Source organism: Fringilla coelebs (assembly GCF_963513975.1).
Source record: "Fringilla coelebs genome assembly, chromosome: 4".
Lineage (NCBI taxonomy): Eukaryota > Metazoa > Chordata > Aves > Passeriformes > Fringillidae > Fringilla > Fringilla coelebs.
Genome location: NC_140032.1, coordinates 58406274 through 58422666, shown reverse-complemented (window position 1 = coordinate 58422666; position 16393 = coordinate 58406274). Strand labels below are relative to the sequence as shown.

At 40.5% G+C, this 16393-nt stretch overlaps 1 protein-coding gene across 4 annotated transcripts in view; it reads left to right on the top strand.

Moving 5' to 3' along the window:
• NR3C2 (nuclear receptor subfamily 3 group C member 2) overlaps positions 1-16393 on the top strand; it is a gene marked incomplete at its 5' end in the record, with an annotated part of 186314 nt that overhangs the window by 128073 nt on the left and 41848 nt on the right. For all 4 annotated transcript variants that reach the window (XM_084204668.1, XM_084204670.1, XM_084204669.1 and 1 more), the window contains one exon: positions 11437-11553. In XM_084204668.1, the coding sequence (XP_084060794.1) occupies positions 11437-11553 (117 nt within the window). The remainder of the gene's footprint in view (positions 1-11436; positions 11554-16393) is intronic.

Below are 16393 nucleotides of genomic sequence, written 5' to 3'. Positions count from 1 at the left end.
GATTGGATTATTCTCTTATAATTATAAACCGGGGTGCAATACATCACAAGGAAATCTGGCATAAGCAGAGGGCAGATTTTGTTTCTTTTATGTTAGTGACCTTCTTAAAATTTCCATTTTCTTAATGCAGATTTTGTCATTTTTACTTACAAAGTGTATTACAGACAAGTGGTCTTTGCTTTTAGTCACTCTCATTTTCCCATGATAAAACAATTGTTTTTGATGCCAGTAGTGAAACTCACCTTTTCCAGAGTGCAGAAACACATCATGAGCCACGTGGAACTGCAGTTAAGCTCCTACCATGGCTTTGCACTAGAGGACCACCACCCTCATCATCTCTTTCCTTCCTTGACCTCTCCTGCAAGCCTCAGCTCCAACAGCTGCTCCTGAGGAGATTGGACTCTGTCCCTGGCTGATTTCTATCACTTTAATGAGCAAATTGCTGTATTTTATGAAGATTAGTCCAAAGTATTTTTGTGCTGTTGATACATTTCTTGTAAGCAATGACATTTCATTTCACATCAGTTTGTATTAAATAGCTACTTGCAGGAAACTAAAATGAATTCAATCTGCTTAGTACTACCGGAATTCTAATTATGAAAAATGAACTCTAAAAAAAAAAATAAAAAAAATTCTCTGTCCAGACCTGCACTTTGTGAAGTTAAATGGGAATAGACTGAGGACTTTGTGATTTTGTTCTTTTTAAATTAGTTGAATGCAGAGGGTGAGGATACATACCGGGGAGGAGCAGCAACCCTAATCCAGGGGGAGTTCTGGATATAAATTATATATTAATTCATCTTTAGTTTTCATAGAGCAAAAAAATTTTGAAATAACAATTATCGCAATTAGGCAAAATGCTTTTTGAAAATAATTATATTTATGCCTGAGTTATGATGTATTTATGTCCCAAGATAATTATTTTTCTATTGTCTTTTTCATTTTTGTTCTCAGTGGCCAGCATTATTGGGGCTGAAATTTGACAAATTCAGTTTTACCTGAATATCCATTCCCTGGTAGAAAAAGGAAAGTCTGATCCTTTCAAGTTGTCACTCTGGCATATGAATTATGTGTCTGAGAAGTTTTGTGGGCTTTAATAGATGTCTGTCTTGTTTGCTTTTAACTCCCAGTGGCAACTTTATATGTGTTGAAAATGTCAGATGCAGAGCAAGTCATCCGTGGCTTTAGTTGTTCAAGACCTAGGATGATTCCAGTGTGAAAGGTCACCCCTTTGTATATTTCTGTGGCAAAGCAAACTGCAGTTCCTGTGGAAAAGGTGCAGAACTGAGGGCATGGCTCCAGCGCCCAGTGTGGTGGCTGTCACCATGGCAGATTTATTAATCTCTTTTTTTATCTCTTAGAGGTTGTTCTTGTGCCACAGTTGGGGTGTCAGACCCAACATGCCCGGGTGAGCGGGGCCGTGGGGCTTTCACTTGTGAGATGAGCTCCAGTAAAATTTGGGGTGATCGGGCAAAGCTTTGGTTCATCAGTGGTTTTGCTGCTCTGTGATGCTTTGCTCAGCCTCTTGAGCTTGGATGAGTAAGCAAAGGGCAAAGTGCTTGTTTTCAGGTCCTGTTTAGGGGTTTTTGGAGCAAGGGGTGGAGGGGACTGAGACCAGTGGCTCTGCAGCCACAAAATTCTGCACCCACTTTGGGAAATGGTACTTGGAAAGATGCACTCATCCAATTAAAGATGGAAATTGTGACTGCAATTAGTGTAATATCTGAATTTACACTTTTTGGTTTAGGTTGTAATAGTATTTTAGCAGTAAACATACTGTGAAATTTCATTATCATTGTCAGATCTTTTTTCTACAGCCCCCTAATCCTCTTTCTTCTTTCTTCAGATTTATCTGGGTGACAGAGAGCTGAGGTTCCTGATAAAAATAAACAAATGGAGAGAGAAAAAGAAGAAAATAAATAGGGAGACAAGTACATAGTTCAAAGGGTAAATCAGACTCCTTCTCAAAAAGTCAGCAAACAAATGCAGAGAATTTTTAAGTTCACTTCGGTGAGCACCTGTTATTACTTTGGTCAACATTTCTGTGTTTGGGATCTCAAGAGACTGTGCTAAAAGGCTCTCTTGTGATGGTATTGCTTGCAGCCTTTAAAAGAAAATTAATATTGACCAGAGTGCTAGTGGAAAATATTTGTCAACGTATGTGCTGGCAATATTTTAAATTGTTGCTATTATACATAATAATATTCATTATTATAAATTTAGCATATTTCCAGACTGAGCTGTAGTAAACTGTACATGAAAAATGCAAGAGAAAAATATGCTTTGAAGATAATGTGTCATTCACACAGAATAAAATTTGTGATCTGCTGAGCATGCTAAATGCAAGAACACAGCAGACTTGAACATCAAAATGTTTGCAAAAACCAAAGGGCAGCTAGTTTTAAAAACAAAAAAATTAACAGAACATTTTCACTGAGATCAAGAGTTGGGGAAAGTCTAACTTTGTGAAACAAACAGCCTATTTTTCTAGTAATATCTTTTATAACTAGCGTGCATCTTATTGAAGGAGTCAGCCTGGAGTTGCAGATTTTAAAATGGAGGTGCAAAACACAGAATTAATGCTGTGCATCTTGATTTTTCCGTTTGTCCTATGAGAAGTTCTCTTATTACTGCAAAGACAATTTGTTACATTAATATAGCAGCAGGATGGTGGGGCAGACACAGAAGTTTTGAGGAAAAAAATTAAGTGTAACAGGCTTCAGGTACACTTGCAAATACAAATATTTTTGCAGAGGTGAATAGTTTCAGTGCAGTGTTCACTGAAGGAGTACTGGCTCAGGGAGCCACAGAGTCATTCAGAAATCCTCAAATTACCAGCTAGTGCTCCATATTCCAGAATGCTCCCCCCACACCTCACTCTCAAACATTCCCTTAAATGAACTTGATATTTCACACAAATGTTACTTTACACTGAGTGCTTCCTGAAATCCAGTTGAAACAGTGAGCTATTTGTAGAGCAGGATACTATGTCGTGTATCAGTGGAGTACGTTGGCTGACCATGTCAGCAAAAAATGGAAGGGCATTTCAGTTCCAATTTAAGATTTTTGCATTACCCTCATTTAAAAAAAGTATTTTCAGACCTTTTAGACCATTTCTTGTATGCTGAGATTTTCCATTAAAGCGCCTGGAAATTTGTATTATGTCAAGAATGCCTTATCAGATTTGTAGCATGGGAAAGCAGTATTAGCCATCATGCATGCAACATGATCTCTTGTAAATCTGCCTCTGCAGATAGCAGCATGTAGAGACTTCAAAAATATTCAGTTAAAATTACACCAAACTGAAAATTTGGAAACTTGCTGCGAGAGAAAATGCTGTAAAGCATTAGATGTGTGATTTTGTCAAAACATTCTCTAAAGCTCTAATTCCACTCTCGGTATCACTGTATCCATTATAATCTAAAATCAAAAGTAATTGAGCTGAAAACTAGTTTCAAAACAGAAACAAAATCATTTCACTCAATAACAGGATTTTTTTAATATTTGTAGATATTTTTCTTTGGTTTTTCATCGAAAAGAGATTTCCAGTGCTGTGTGATTTCATTGAATGAGAAATGCTTTGCAAAGATCAGGTTTTTCCTATTCCTCTTCTGTGCTAACATCATGCAGCATCTCTTTGACCACCTGAAAAGGGAATTATCTATGTAGTCTGACATGTGGCTGTCTTCAGGTTTCCAGCAAGCTGAACTGAAAGGTGGTCCTGGGAATGGTCTCAGCACCAGTTTGGGGCATATCTTGTGCTGGTGGCTCAGCCTGTCTGAATAGCAGGATGGCTGGAGAACCACACACAGGCTTGGAGGGGCTTTCAAAACTCTGCAGAGTGTTTTGAGCATGAGAAAATGTGCACGTGAGGTGCTCACAAATATTTTTGTGCTCGCTTGTCTCGCTGCCATTAGCCGGTTTCATCCCTGCTGGATGGTTTCTCCTGCAGAAAATAGTAGCCTCTTTTGGGCTACATCCCATGCTCCCTTGCCAAATTTCCTCTCTCCTTGATCCCTCTCATCGGTGCCCTTTCAGGCTGCTTAAAATAGTGAGTGAGAATCATTTTTATAACTTCTCATCTCCTTTGCCAGGGTCACCAGACCATTGCAATTGTTGTTGTTAGCCTGGTCTCAGCCCAGTGTGAAAGCAAGCTTCCAGAGAACGTGAAGGAGCAGAAGACAGTCTCCATGAAAAGACTGGCAGAGCACTGGAGTCTTTGTTCTTAGGTGTGTGTGTGTAGGGAGTGTGTAAATGACAACTCAAAAAGTTTTGCATATGAAGTTTGCATTTTTTATAAAAGTTTTGCATTTTTGCATGTGTGTCTCCAGCATCTGGAGACACAGCTCTCTTTGCTCCACTTCCAGGAAAGGGTTCTGTTGAGACTTTGTTTTTATCCCCTGCCATCAGTAATTGTAATATACTTTGCTTCAGTATATTCAATCAGGTGTAGCCGTACCTTTAACTGCAATGTAAATGTGCCCTGTGAAATCACATTTATTGGCTGAACAGAGGAAATAATTCATTTAGAAGGTAAATGACAAGACTGAAGAAAGTGTTACAGAACAGGAAAGGGGTAAAAGTCTTGAGGATGAAAGTAAGTTAAAAAAAATGGTTGGAAACCAAATTTTATTGAAGTAAAGAAGAAGGAGGGGGGAGTAGAAAATAAGGAGACTTTAGAAAAATATCATTAAAATGGCAGATAAAAAGAATCCAGTAATATAAAAGAGTAGAGAAAGTGAAAGATATCTTGGGACCTAGAAGCAGCAGAAGGTAATTTAGAATGAGAAGCAGGCAGGAAATATCCCAGATGTGATGAATATTTTGCCAAAGTCAAAACAAATTTTAATTAAGCCTCTAATTTATTATAAAGGAGGGAAAGCTCTAAATTCTTCTTTCAGGGAAGGATTTAGATTATACCTATGCTATAAGCATGCTGTAATAATGTTAATAATAGACCAGTATTGTCATCTTGTCAGATACTGGCTCGGTCTGCAGACGAAAAGCATGTTGTCTGGGAATGATAGGGTCTGTGGAGTAATAAGGGAGAAAAACCCTGAATTTTGGGAAACCCTGAGACTCAATATCTAAAATGCAAACCCAGAGATTCTGTGTGGAAAACGAAGGGGCCATATTCATATCTAAGTCCTGCACCATGGCTGTGGCATTTATAAGCTTATTCTGCTACACATAAATCTCAGCATGAGGAATCAAGTTTATTAGTTTACCGTGGTCAGACTGGACTGGTTTAAACAGAGCTGAGGAAGTTAATTATCCAGTGTCTCAGGTGGGTCTGGCAATGAGTAACTAGCCCTGGAGAGAGGCACTGGAGCTGTGCTGGGGGGACAGGTCCTGCCGGAGTGTGTGGATGGATGGCCGGCTGGGAGGGACTGCCATAATCTCTTTCCCAGGTTGTTCGAACCAGTTCAAGAGCAGTAAAACAAGGTTATGTAATTGACATGTGATGTAGCCTAAAATAGTGACTGCAAACATAGGCTGCTGTTGCTGGGCAGTTGTCAACTGCTTTAAAAAAAAAAAAGGCAAAAAAAAAAACCAAACCAACCCCAAACAAAAAAAAGCGCCCTCAACTGTGTAACAAATGGACATTTGAAATGAAAATGCAGCTCTTATTTCCACTGACTAGCAGTTTTTTGTTGGTGTTTTTTTTTTTTATTGCAAGAAATAGGGCCATTCAAACTGAAATTTGAAAAGAGATTCATCATCATACTTATCATGTGTTGATCTGTTTGAGAGTACCTGCCTGCTGCAGATGGTGAAGTGAAAACCTCAGGTATATTCAGTTTGTCCCTTGATAGTGTGATATGACTCCTGTCAAACAGGAAATCCTTTCCTGGATGTGGAAAACCATTGTGGCAAATCTTGGCAGCAATTTTATTTGTACGCTGGCCATCAAAAGGTACAAATAGTTAATTTTTAGTAATTGAAGGAGCTTATATGGATACAGAGACAAAACCTGGAGGACTTCAGAGCTGGTTTAAAGGAACACATCACATAGCTCAGTGAGCACAAATGAGAGGTCGGGATGTGCACATTTTGCCATTCCTTGCTGTAGGAGGCAAAGCCCTTCATTAGGGCTATACCAGAAAGCAGAAAAACCTGGTGTTACGTTCTGTTTGCTGACCAGATATTCCTGAGATGAGAGACTTCCTTTAGAAAATCCTGATGATTTTCTGCAGCATGTTTGCTTTATCTTTAGCAGGGAAGGATTGTGGCTCAGGTTGGAAGGGATGCACAGGCTGAGCTTGTGCAGTCTGACAGGCTGGTGGGTAAAGGGAAAGGACAGTGTTAAGAAATAAATGTCAGTTATTCCATAAGGCTTTTATATGTATCGCTGCTGGGGAGATAATCTTCCCAGTCGGGAAATATTCCAGAAACTAAGCACTTATTTCAGCCCAGAAGCTGCAAAAGGGATCCTAGCTCTTAGCATGCAGATCTGAAGGCAGAGCTGGAGGTGGCTTCCAGCTCCTCTCTCCTCAAACCCTGGAAGAAGGCTTGGCTTTCTGGCTGCCTGGGGGGAGAAGACAACTCTGCCTGCCATTTTCTGAGTCAAAGTATTAATTCTTATCGTGGAGGAAGAAGGGAAATTGGGACATTTTATATGCATTTTGATGTGCCTCACAAAGACACTATCTTGAAAGCTGAGCTTTTTCAAGCTACTTCTGCTTCATTTGGTCCTCAGCTGCTCCTCCTGTTTTCTCACTTTGCTGTCCCTTTGTGAGGCTTCCTCAGTCTTGGGACCCAAGGCACATTCCTGTTTCAGACGTCAGACCCTGAGTGGATTTTGGACTTTTTCTTTGCCTTTCTCCATGAATGTGTGTGTGTGTGTGTGGATCTAGAAGAGGAATAAAGAGAGCTGCCTGCCCAGGTAAAAGCAGGAAAGAACATGTGGAAGGCAGCAGTGCCCCAGGAGAGGAGCCGGTCGTTAGTGACACACAAGTGAGCGTGAGTCAACAACCTAATGCCATTGCCAAAAGCCAGCTCTGCTCCAGGATTGCATTAGCAGGGCTGCTGTGTGTGCAAGATGCAGGAAATAACCATTTTATTGGCCCTAGTGATGGGGAAACTCAGCAAGAAAAATGTGCCCTGTTCTAGGAGAGAGGCTGGAGGAGAACAGGAGGAATTGACGACAGATTCAGGGAACATAGAGATTGAGAGGACTGGATTTGTTTAGCCCAGCAAAGAGATGGGGAACATAAATCTTTGGATAGGCAGGAGATTGTTGTGAGGAGGTGGTGATCTGTTACTCTGAATGTCTGTGAGGGGACTATGACTATCTCTTCCTGTCACAAAATATTCCCATTTGGGGGAAATGTAAAGGGAAAAAACATGGCTTCAGGGGTGCCTAATCACTAGCCTAATCACACAGGACTTGTAGACTTGTAGGTTGTAGGGAAGTTGCAGAATACCTTTCCTCAGGAGATTTTAATACAAATAGAAAGAAAACTAAAAACCTGCCTGAACTGTTAAGCTAGTCTTATCATGCTTCCATGAGTAGGCTTGAATTAAACAGTCTTTGGGTCCTCTTCCAGCACTACACTTTTCTCCTTAGAGAATTTAAGATTTGATCATAGTAGTTGCTATTTTAACAAGAGAACAAAAATGCAGAATACTCATTAATGACTTGCAATTCCTGACTTAGACTTCAAAAAACTGGAGGGAAATTTTGGGTTTTTTTAGGAGGAAGATAAAAATGTGCAATGTTTCTGTGATTTTCTAACTTTGCCCTAGACAGGAACAGAAATAATACTGACAAGAGATATCTACTTGACAAGAAATATCTAATTCTCGTTCCTTTTGCAGCCTTACCTGTTGGGAGGCGTGGCAGCCCTTGGAGTGCAGCAGCGCTCTGCACACAAATATAACTTCGTCTTAGCAAGTCAATTTTGGGGACCGGTGACTCAATCACTGTAGTGGAGTTTTAAAATGGGGAAAGGTACAAATTCTGCTATAGCCTCATTTTGGCAGTAATTCCTAGGCCAAAGAGAAGAGCAGCTTTTTCTCCTCCCCTTCTTTATTACTGAATTTTGCTTATTCAGGAAAACTCAGTAAGAGGGAAGACTGTATTTTATGAATACTTCCTTTTTGTTTTCTTTTTCAAGCCTGTAAAAGCAGGGAATTACAGAATCTTTGGAGGTGAGAGGGTTGGAAACATTCAAATATTTTTGTGTGTGCATTTGGTTGTGTCATTCTGTGGTATGTGGTGGCACAATAACCTGGAAAATGCAAACTTCAATATTCCTCTAGCTCTGCTGCTAAGAGAAACGATCTCACTTCCTTCTTAGTGTTTAACTGTGTGTTGCCTATTCGCTGTTTATTTAGAACAGGAAAATCTTCCTTGCATCTTTGGTATCTTTGTATTTCAGATGGAACAGGAATTAGCTGCTTTAAGTGCTCCTAATGATGGCATAAGTAAAAATTACTTTCATCTTAATGCATTTAGCACATGGGAGATGAGAATTCAGTATCTGCCCTGTCACTTTCCAGCCCACTTGTGGGTGATTGAACGGGATAAAAAGAACAGCTGGATTAAGCTAAACACAAACTGCACAAGGCAGATCAATAAATCTCTTGAAAGAGTTGGAGATCTCACAGCACAAAAACATCAAGCCTCTCTTCAGGATGGCCTCCTCCACCCCATTGAGGTCCTGAAGAGCCCTGGGGTTCCTGAGAGCACTGCATCAATTTCAGATATGATGGGTTTTGGTTTGATCCTGAAGTTGAGGGGCCTTAGTGAAGCAGAGATGGGACATACTGATTGGTTATGGGTGTCTTTGCTTTGCTGACTTACTTTACAAAATTAGTTTATTTGAAATGAACTGTATTTGATTGCATGGAAGACTGAAGCCTTTTTTTTTCTCATTGTAGATGTTAAATGAAAAACTGTTCATTATTTTATAGCTGTACTTTACATAGAGGGTTTGTTGGAATGCAGATCTCTTTTTTTAAAGGGTTTTCATTAATGTAAACTTTATGATGGCTGTGATTTTTAAGAAATATCTAGAAAATTAAAAAATTGTGAAGATTTTGTTTGCTGTTTGCCTTGCTTATTAGAAAAGCTAGTTATGGATTTTGTACCATACATTACTACTCAGAGATGCATGATTCAAAAATTGATGAACCTTTACTAAGTTATGTTTTCTGAAAGTATTTGATCTAGAGTAGATAGGTCACAAAGCAATAATTGCAGACTACTGAAAGAATTTGAAGGGTGATTTATGGAATATTCTGCTGTTGTGGGAATGTTTCTTAGGAAATCCCATTGTGACAGTGTTGGAATCAAACATTACCACAGCATTTCAAAATGCAATCCAAGTAATTATCCCGGAGTGCATAAAGGGAACTTTTGTATTAAACCCATTAGATTTTTAAAGCAGTAGTGAATAATGTTGACTTAACAGGTATACATTTTATTTTAGCACGAACTGCCTTCAGGGTAGTTCTGCAAAGGGGTTCATTTTGCAGTGTTGGAGCTGACTTGTCTTATTAATAGCCTGCACCCGCCTGTGGAAGCCTAAAAATGGTATTGCAGTAGTCTGATGTACAAAGGACATTGTACGAGTACTGAGCAAGTGCACCTGCATTCCTGGCAGAAAATAACCATTTTTCCTTTCTCCCTCCAGAAAAAGGATTATATGCCAGCATTTGTAAGGACATATAAACCATCTTTATGTTGTATATCATCATTTTAAATGCTTTTGTTTTCTCCTTTTACGTTACTTTCATGCGGTCTGCATGGTGGTTCTTTAGGGGATCTGCTCAAGTCAGTTCAGAGCAAAAATATAAAGAGGAATTAAGTTGACTCCTCTCTTCTTTGTCTGTTTTTGTATAGATCACATCACAAAATAAGCATTGTGTGATACCCAGGTTTTCATTTTGTGATTAGCTGAGAATGTTATATTTTTCTTGTTTAGCAGGCCTACTTAAAGGCCAGCTGATAAATCCTGGTGCTGTCACTATGTTGTACAACTTGATTTTATGCCTTGTGTTACTTATTCTTCAATTATTTTGAAGTTTTGTTCTTTTTCATCTGTGTCACACAGTGCTAGGTAAAGTCCCTTAATAAAACCCTTATTTGCCCATCTGCTTGTTCTTTAAACATCTAAAGCATTATTTAAATGATGATCCCTTTGTGATACTACTGTAACTCTTCACTCACTCAAATTAGACCATTTTTCTTTGTGTGAGATGCTCAGAAGAGATTGGAGAAACATCCCAAGTTTCAGTTCACTGTCTAGATAACACTCTAAGACTGAAAGGAGGACTGGTGCAGAGATAGGAAATGATTTAGCTAAAGTTTTAAGGCAAATTCCTGAAAGAGGCCAACGCAGAAGCCAGGTCTCCTGTGTCCCATGAATATTCTCTGTATCTTTCCTGAGGAGGTATATGAGTATTGTGGAAAATAGCTTGGCAGACATATTTTATGCCTCTTGTCCTACATCAGCTCTGTCCTCTTGAGGATCTGCATCTTCATTCCCTCCCCTGCACATCAGCCCCTGCCTGTTCCAGTGCAGCTCTGCTCCTGACTTCTTCCAGGGCTTCCCCTCCTCTCCTACAGCTCTATTTGCTTTGGTCATTGGCTGCAACTTTATTTGCACATCTCTTGGGTTTCTGCACATTTGTTCTGGCCCATCCAGATCCCTGTGTGCCACCTCTGGATCAAGGCAGCTAAAACAATTTCCTCTCGCTTCTGCTGTCACACTACACCAACCCTTGTAGCTTTCTTTATTCTTCCACATCAAATTCGAGCACCAGGCTTTGAAAAGGCCACGTGATAGTGCCCTTGCCTGAGACACTGCATTGCTTTGCTCCACCTGTGTTCCTCCCATGAAGCAAAATGCCTTTTGAGTCCGAGTTCTGAAATGCCAGCCTGTTTCCCTGGTTGTCGTTTAGTTCCCTTCTGCATTAAATACCTGCTCTCTCTTCAGGAGTGCTTCTGTGGGGCTTTACAGAAATTAAATAATATACTTGTGATTTAAGCCTGATTGAAGAGAGTAGACTATATGGGGAAAGTTAACCTCTGCTGTGCATTTCTGCTTTATATCCTGAACTTCTTGAGCATGAGAATGTACTCAAACTTAGAGCTGTTAGACAGCTCTGTGAAGATCTGAAAAATCTCAAACCAATTGTTTGCTTTTCACTAGGAGAAAAATTCCAGTCCTGTTTAGGGGGAAAAAAAAAAGTAATGCAATCTCTCTTGAGGGTAGCACCAAAACTCCTTCCCAAATTAAAAAGAAGAGATGCTCATAATAAACACCCATGACAACTCACCAAGATGATTTGGAAAGGGTAAAGAATGGGATTTGAAGTGTCTTCAGTAATAAGAATCTCAAAATTAGTGCAAAACAGCAGAGAAGAACAAATTGGAATTATGTAAATACAGCCTCTAATAATGCACTTTATTTTTGGTTCATTCAGGCCAGCACAATTACCTGTGTGCGGGAAGGAACGACTGTATAATTGATAAGATTCGGAGGAAGAACTGCCCAGCCTGTCGATTACAGAAATGTCTGCAAGCTGGAATGAATTTAGGAGGTAAGCAGAATATTAATAGTTCTGTCTCTTAATTTGATTAGGTGAAAACATTGGAAATGTGCAGCCTTTTTATAGTTCTGGCAGCTGCATAATCTCAGATGTTTGAAGGTGAGATTATCCTGAAGAAGTGCTTAATAGCTGATAAACTCTATTGTCATTCTAAATTGGGGTTTGGAGGTGCCTATTTTATGGCACAGAAAAAAGAAAAGTGGGTGTTTTATGATGACAGTAATTTTAGTAGAATACCATAAGCTAAAAATGTTAAGGTTTCAACTATTGCATAGTTTTTTGGGGTGTTTTTGGTTTGTTTTTTTTTTTTGTTTTTTTTTTAGGAGCTTTCTTCTGAATACTGAAAAATGTGTTACACATCATGAAAGCAAATTTGCACATAGTGAAACCTCTCAACTTCTTTGGTGCTTATTCAGCATTTTTGTTGATTTTTTTTTCTGTGACAGTAAGGATGTGCAATAATTTTGATGATGTTACTGCGTTGTTCGTATATCAACAACAACAAGGAAAAATGTTTTCTTACTAATTATCAAAATCATAGTGAAAACAGTATGATAACAAAATTTATTAGAGGGTTTTTTTCTGTTGTTTTAATCCTTCTTTGGTAATGGCTATGTGTTTCTGTCTGCGGTTCAGTGGATTTCCTGTTTCAAACCCTCATCTGAGCAAATGCTATTACAAATGCCTTTTTTCCACCACTCCTGTGTTTATGATGTTGTCTGTGAACAGGGGTTTGGATACTGCTCCAGGTCCTTTCCCTGATGTACAGGGTTACCCTTCCCTTAGAGTGTTTTCACTGTACAGAAAATTACAACATGGTCACATTAATTCCTCCCTATCTCAAAATTCACTTTTTGTCCTCCTGGACCTAGTCTCCTGGCAGCTGAGTTTAGTTCTACAGGCTGAGCTGCTTTGTCTTTTATAGATTTTGTGCAAAATCCTGGTTCCTGCCTGCTGCCTTTTTCTATCTCCCGGACTACTTCTTTCTGTCTTGTCTCCTGGCAGAAATACTCAAACAAGCCACACCTTGCTTTTTCACAGAGAGTAGCCCAGTTAGGCTCTCTTTTAACCCCCTTCCCAATTTTGAGATACTACATTGCGCCCTAGGCACCTTATTTCCTTTTCCCAAGGGAAAACAGGATCAGATTGTGGCATGCTGGGGAGGTGACAGCTTTTCCTTGGTTTTGATCTGCACTGCTCAACCTAGCAAGGGAAACAAAATGCCTTTGTTTGATGAAGCAGGAGCTCCATGATAGCAGCTCCCTCATCCCAGAAAATTAGTGCTGAAAATCCTTGTGGAGCAGGGAGGTCAGCTCTCTGCAGTGCTGGGAATGTTGCTGCATCCTGCTGGCAGCTGCTGTAGGGCATCCACCCTGGATGTGCCCTGTGCAGTGCCAGTGGAGCTCCAGCAAAACCCTGGGCTTGAGAACCTTAGGAGATGGCAGCAGGGGACACTTCATCTGCAATGTCATGAATTCATCCCTATGATGTCCAGGTGGGTTTCAAAGGATGTGTTCACATGATGTCCTCTGCAGAAAAGCAAGGCAGGGGGGCAACTTTAGAGGGGGCTGCTTTTTTTTTTTTTTTTTTTGTAAATACTGACTGGAATGCTGTAAGTGAGGAATTTATTGGAAAATCCTCTCTTTTGTTGGAGCTTGGTAGACTGCTGGAAATCATAATTTGTGACCTGTGTTTATTGCAGCTTTGGGTCCCTCAGTACAAGAATAACATAGGGGTGCTGGAGCGAGTCCAGAGAAGGGCAGTGAAGGTGGTGAAGGGTCTCAAGCACAGGTCTGATGAGGAGGGGCTGAGGTAGCTGGGGTTGTTTGGCTCCTTAGTAAAGGAGGCTCAGGGGAGACCCAATCACGCTCTACAGCTGCCTGAAAGGAGGGTGTAGCAAGATGGTGGGTGAAAGAAAATGGCCTTAGGTTGTGCCAGGTGAGGTTTAGATTGGATTTTAGGAGAAATATCTTCATTGAAGGGTTGGTCTAACACTGAAGTAGGCTGTCCAGGGTGGAATTACCATCCCTGGAAGTGTTCAAAAAAACATGCAGATGTGGCACTTGGGGACAAGGCTTAGTGCTGGACTTGGCATTGCTGGACTAGCAGTTGGAATTGATGTTCTTAGAGGTCTTTTCCCAGCTTTAACGTCTGTGACTCTGACCTGGAAGGCCAAGTCTGCCTCTGCAGTGTACAGCTGGCACACAGCTGAGATTTGCAGTTCAGCTGTTTTAGTGATTTTCATCACAGAGAGAAACTTCAGGGGAAATTCTCACTCCTGATTTGATCCCTTTATGCCACGTAAGGGAGCCAAAATGTGATAAAGGTCTTTCCATCACTGCCATGAACGAGATGGCTGAGGAACAGTTCTGGATTTCTGTGCACTGCAGTGCCTTCTGCTTGGTCAAAGAGGGAGAGGGAAGGGCTGCCAGAGAGAGGTAAAGCACCCTCAGCCCAGAGGCAGCATTACTGTTTGGAGAGCCTCAAGGGCTCCCAAATCATGCTGATGGACCTTCCAGCCTTTGAATCAGCCCAGCTCTGGCAGGAAATGCTGGGAGCTTAAGGATTTTTCTTTGCTTAGGCCATCTGTCTCCAGTGGTGAGCTCTGCATTGGGCATCTAGAGAGGAGTGACACAGCATCTCAATTTTGGGAGCTTCTGTGTGCTGTTGCAGGGCATTTCTGGTATATTGGAGATCATCACAAAAAATGGAGGTGGAAGTGGCAAAAAGAGATATTAATTCATATTTGAAAACTGTGCTTTCATATAAAATGCCAAGGTTTGGTACTAAACATTTTTTTCATATTTAGCTTGAAGAGAATGAGTAAGGTCATATTATGAAGATACATTGTGGATCATAGTTTCATGTAGTCAGACTGTTTTGCCAAGCATATACATTACTCTAGTAAAAATGGGCTTCTGCCTGTTTCTAGCTTGGACTTACAGGCAAAATGGGCAAGTATGTTATTAGGTAGTATGAACAGTAAGGAGCTGGAGAAAAATGAATTTATAATTGCAGCTTAGTTTAAAGTTCTCTTAGCAGCAGAGTATTCTCTGTAGCTGTGACACGCTTCACTGAGCTGTGCTCTGATGGAGTAGGGCCAAGCTCAGCTCTCACCCTCCAAAGAAAAGCAAATGTAAAAACTAATCCCAAATTGTATCAGAAGTGCCTATGTGCTTGGTTCACGAGAAATAGAGAAAGATGATCTGCAAAATGGTCATCAGCATAGCTCAGGGTTGGAAAGTCTGCAAGTTGCTGAAACCATGGGCATTTATTTTCTACTTGTACATAACTATGATGTTTTATCCCTTCATTTAAAGAAAAAGGAAAAAAATGAACATCCAGTGGATCTAGAAGAAATATTGCATTAGGGAACAAGGTCATGTCTCCCATGGGCTGGGAAGGAACTTGACTCTCCTTTGCCACCCTCCCCATGCACAGATGGGAGTGAAGGACCCCAGGCTGCCCCCACCCAGCTCCTCCCACTTACTGAAATAGAGGGGTTATGAAGCAAATTTTGTAATTTCACAGTTTGAGATTGTCTTCCTGCTCTTACTGAAGATACTAATCTCTATAATGGAAAACTGGAAATCAGAAATAGTGTTCCATGTTTCCTGCAGCACGTTTTTTGCACAATCTCTGATTAATCTACTGATCTTTTTTCTTAGGTTTTTTTATTTTCTCTTTTGGTAATATTCTTTCTCAATATTTTTAAAATAGTAAAATAGAGTGCTTTTGTACTCTGTCAGTCTTTCTGTTTTGTTTTGATGGCATAACTTCTACTTCCAGCATGCCATTTTTTTTTTTCTAAATTAAAAAAAAGAATCTTTTGGCTGGTGGCAGCATGCCATGATGAGGCACCTTGTAAAAAATACATGCAATTCAGTGATACAAAATGCACCTTTTTGTGAATGCTCAGCCAAAATAATTTGACAGTTTCATTGTTTACTTCCTCATTTTGTTTGCTGAAAAATTGGAGCATTTTCTAAGCTCTTACATCCTTTAATAATCTTTAGAAAATTATTCATCAAGTCAGCAAATAATTTACCTAATTACGTTATTGTCTCAATTTTTATTTTGATTTTATAAGAAGCATCTGCAACCTGTAATTTCTGCAAAGCTGAAGTTGCCAAGTATCACGTTAAATCATCCTTCTCATTTCTAGAAGGTATGTGTGTGCTCTGCAGACAGCTGTATCCCGTTTGGCAAGTAGGACTCCAAAACTTTTTTGGGAATCATATTTTGTTTGTTGTTTTGTTATCTTTTTTTTTAACTCCAGTGACATATGCTAGGCTTAATTGTTGGAAGACATTCAGAGTGAGCAACTGCACTATGAAGGTATGCTGGCCCATTTTTGGTTTATGCTCTTTTCAAGATTCTGTAATTAATTTTCAGTTAATTACGGACCAGAACGACTTCACGGCTTTGGGAAGTTTCCTCCAGCATACGCTGTGATTGGACTTGGCCAGGCTCTTGCTTTCGCACGAGATGTTTTCCTTTGGCTCCCGCCTCGTGCTGCTGTTCCTCAGTTGTGTCTGTCCCGTGGCGGCACTGGAGGGGGGCCACAGCGGCACCCCCAGTCCCACACCTTGGCATGGGGCCTCATTGTGCCACCAGCCGCATCCCGTAAGGCAGCAGCCCCTGGGATGTGTCCCGCATTGCCACCAGGGTGGCACCGCGCCTCCTGGTGTCGCTCCCATGTGCTGGAGCCTGGAGAGCGGGAATGTTTTATGGGGTGTCACTTGAGGTGACCGCCACCCCTCTTTCCTGGGCAGATTGATCCTCACACCTCGAATGAGACCTAGTGACCAGACATCCCTTCCTGTTCTGC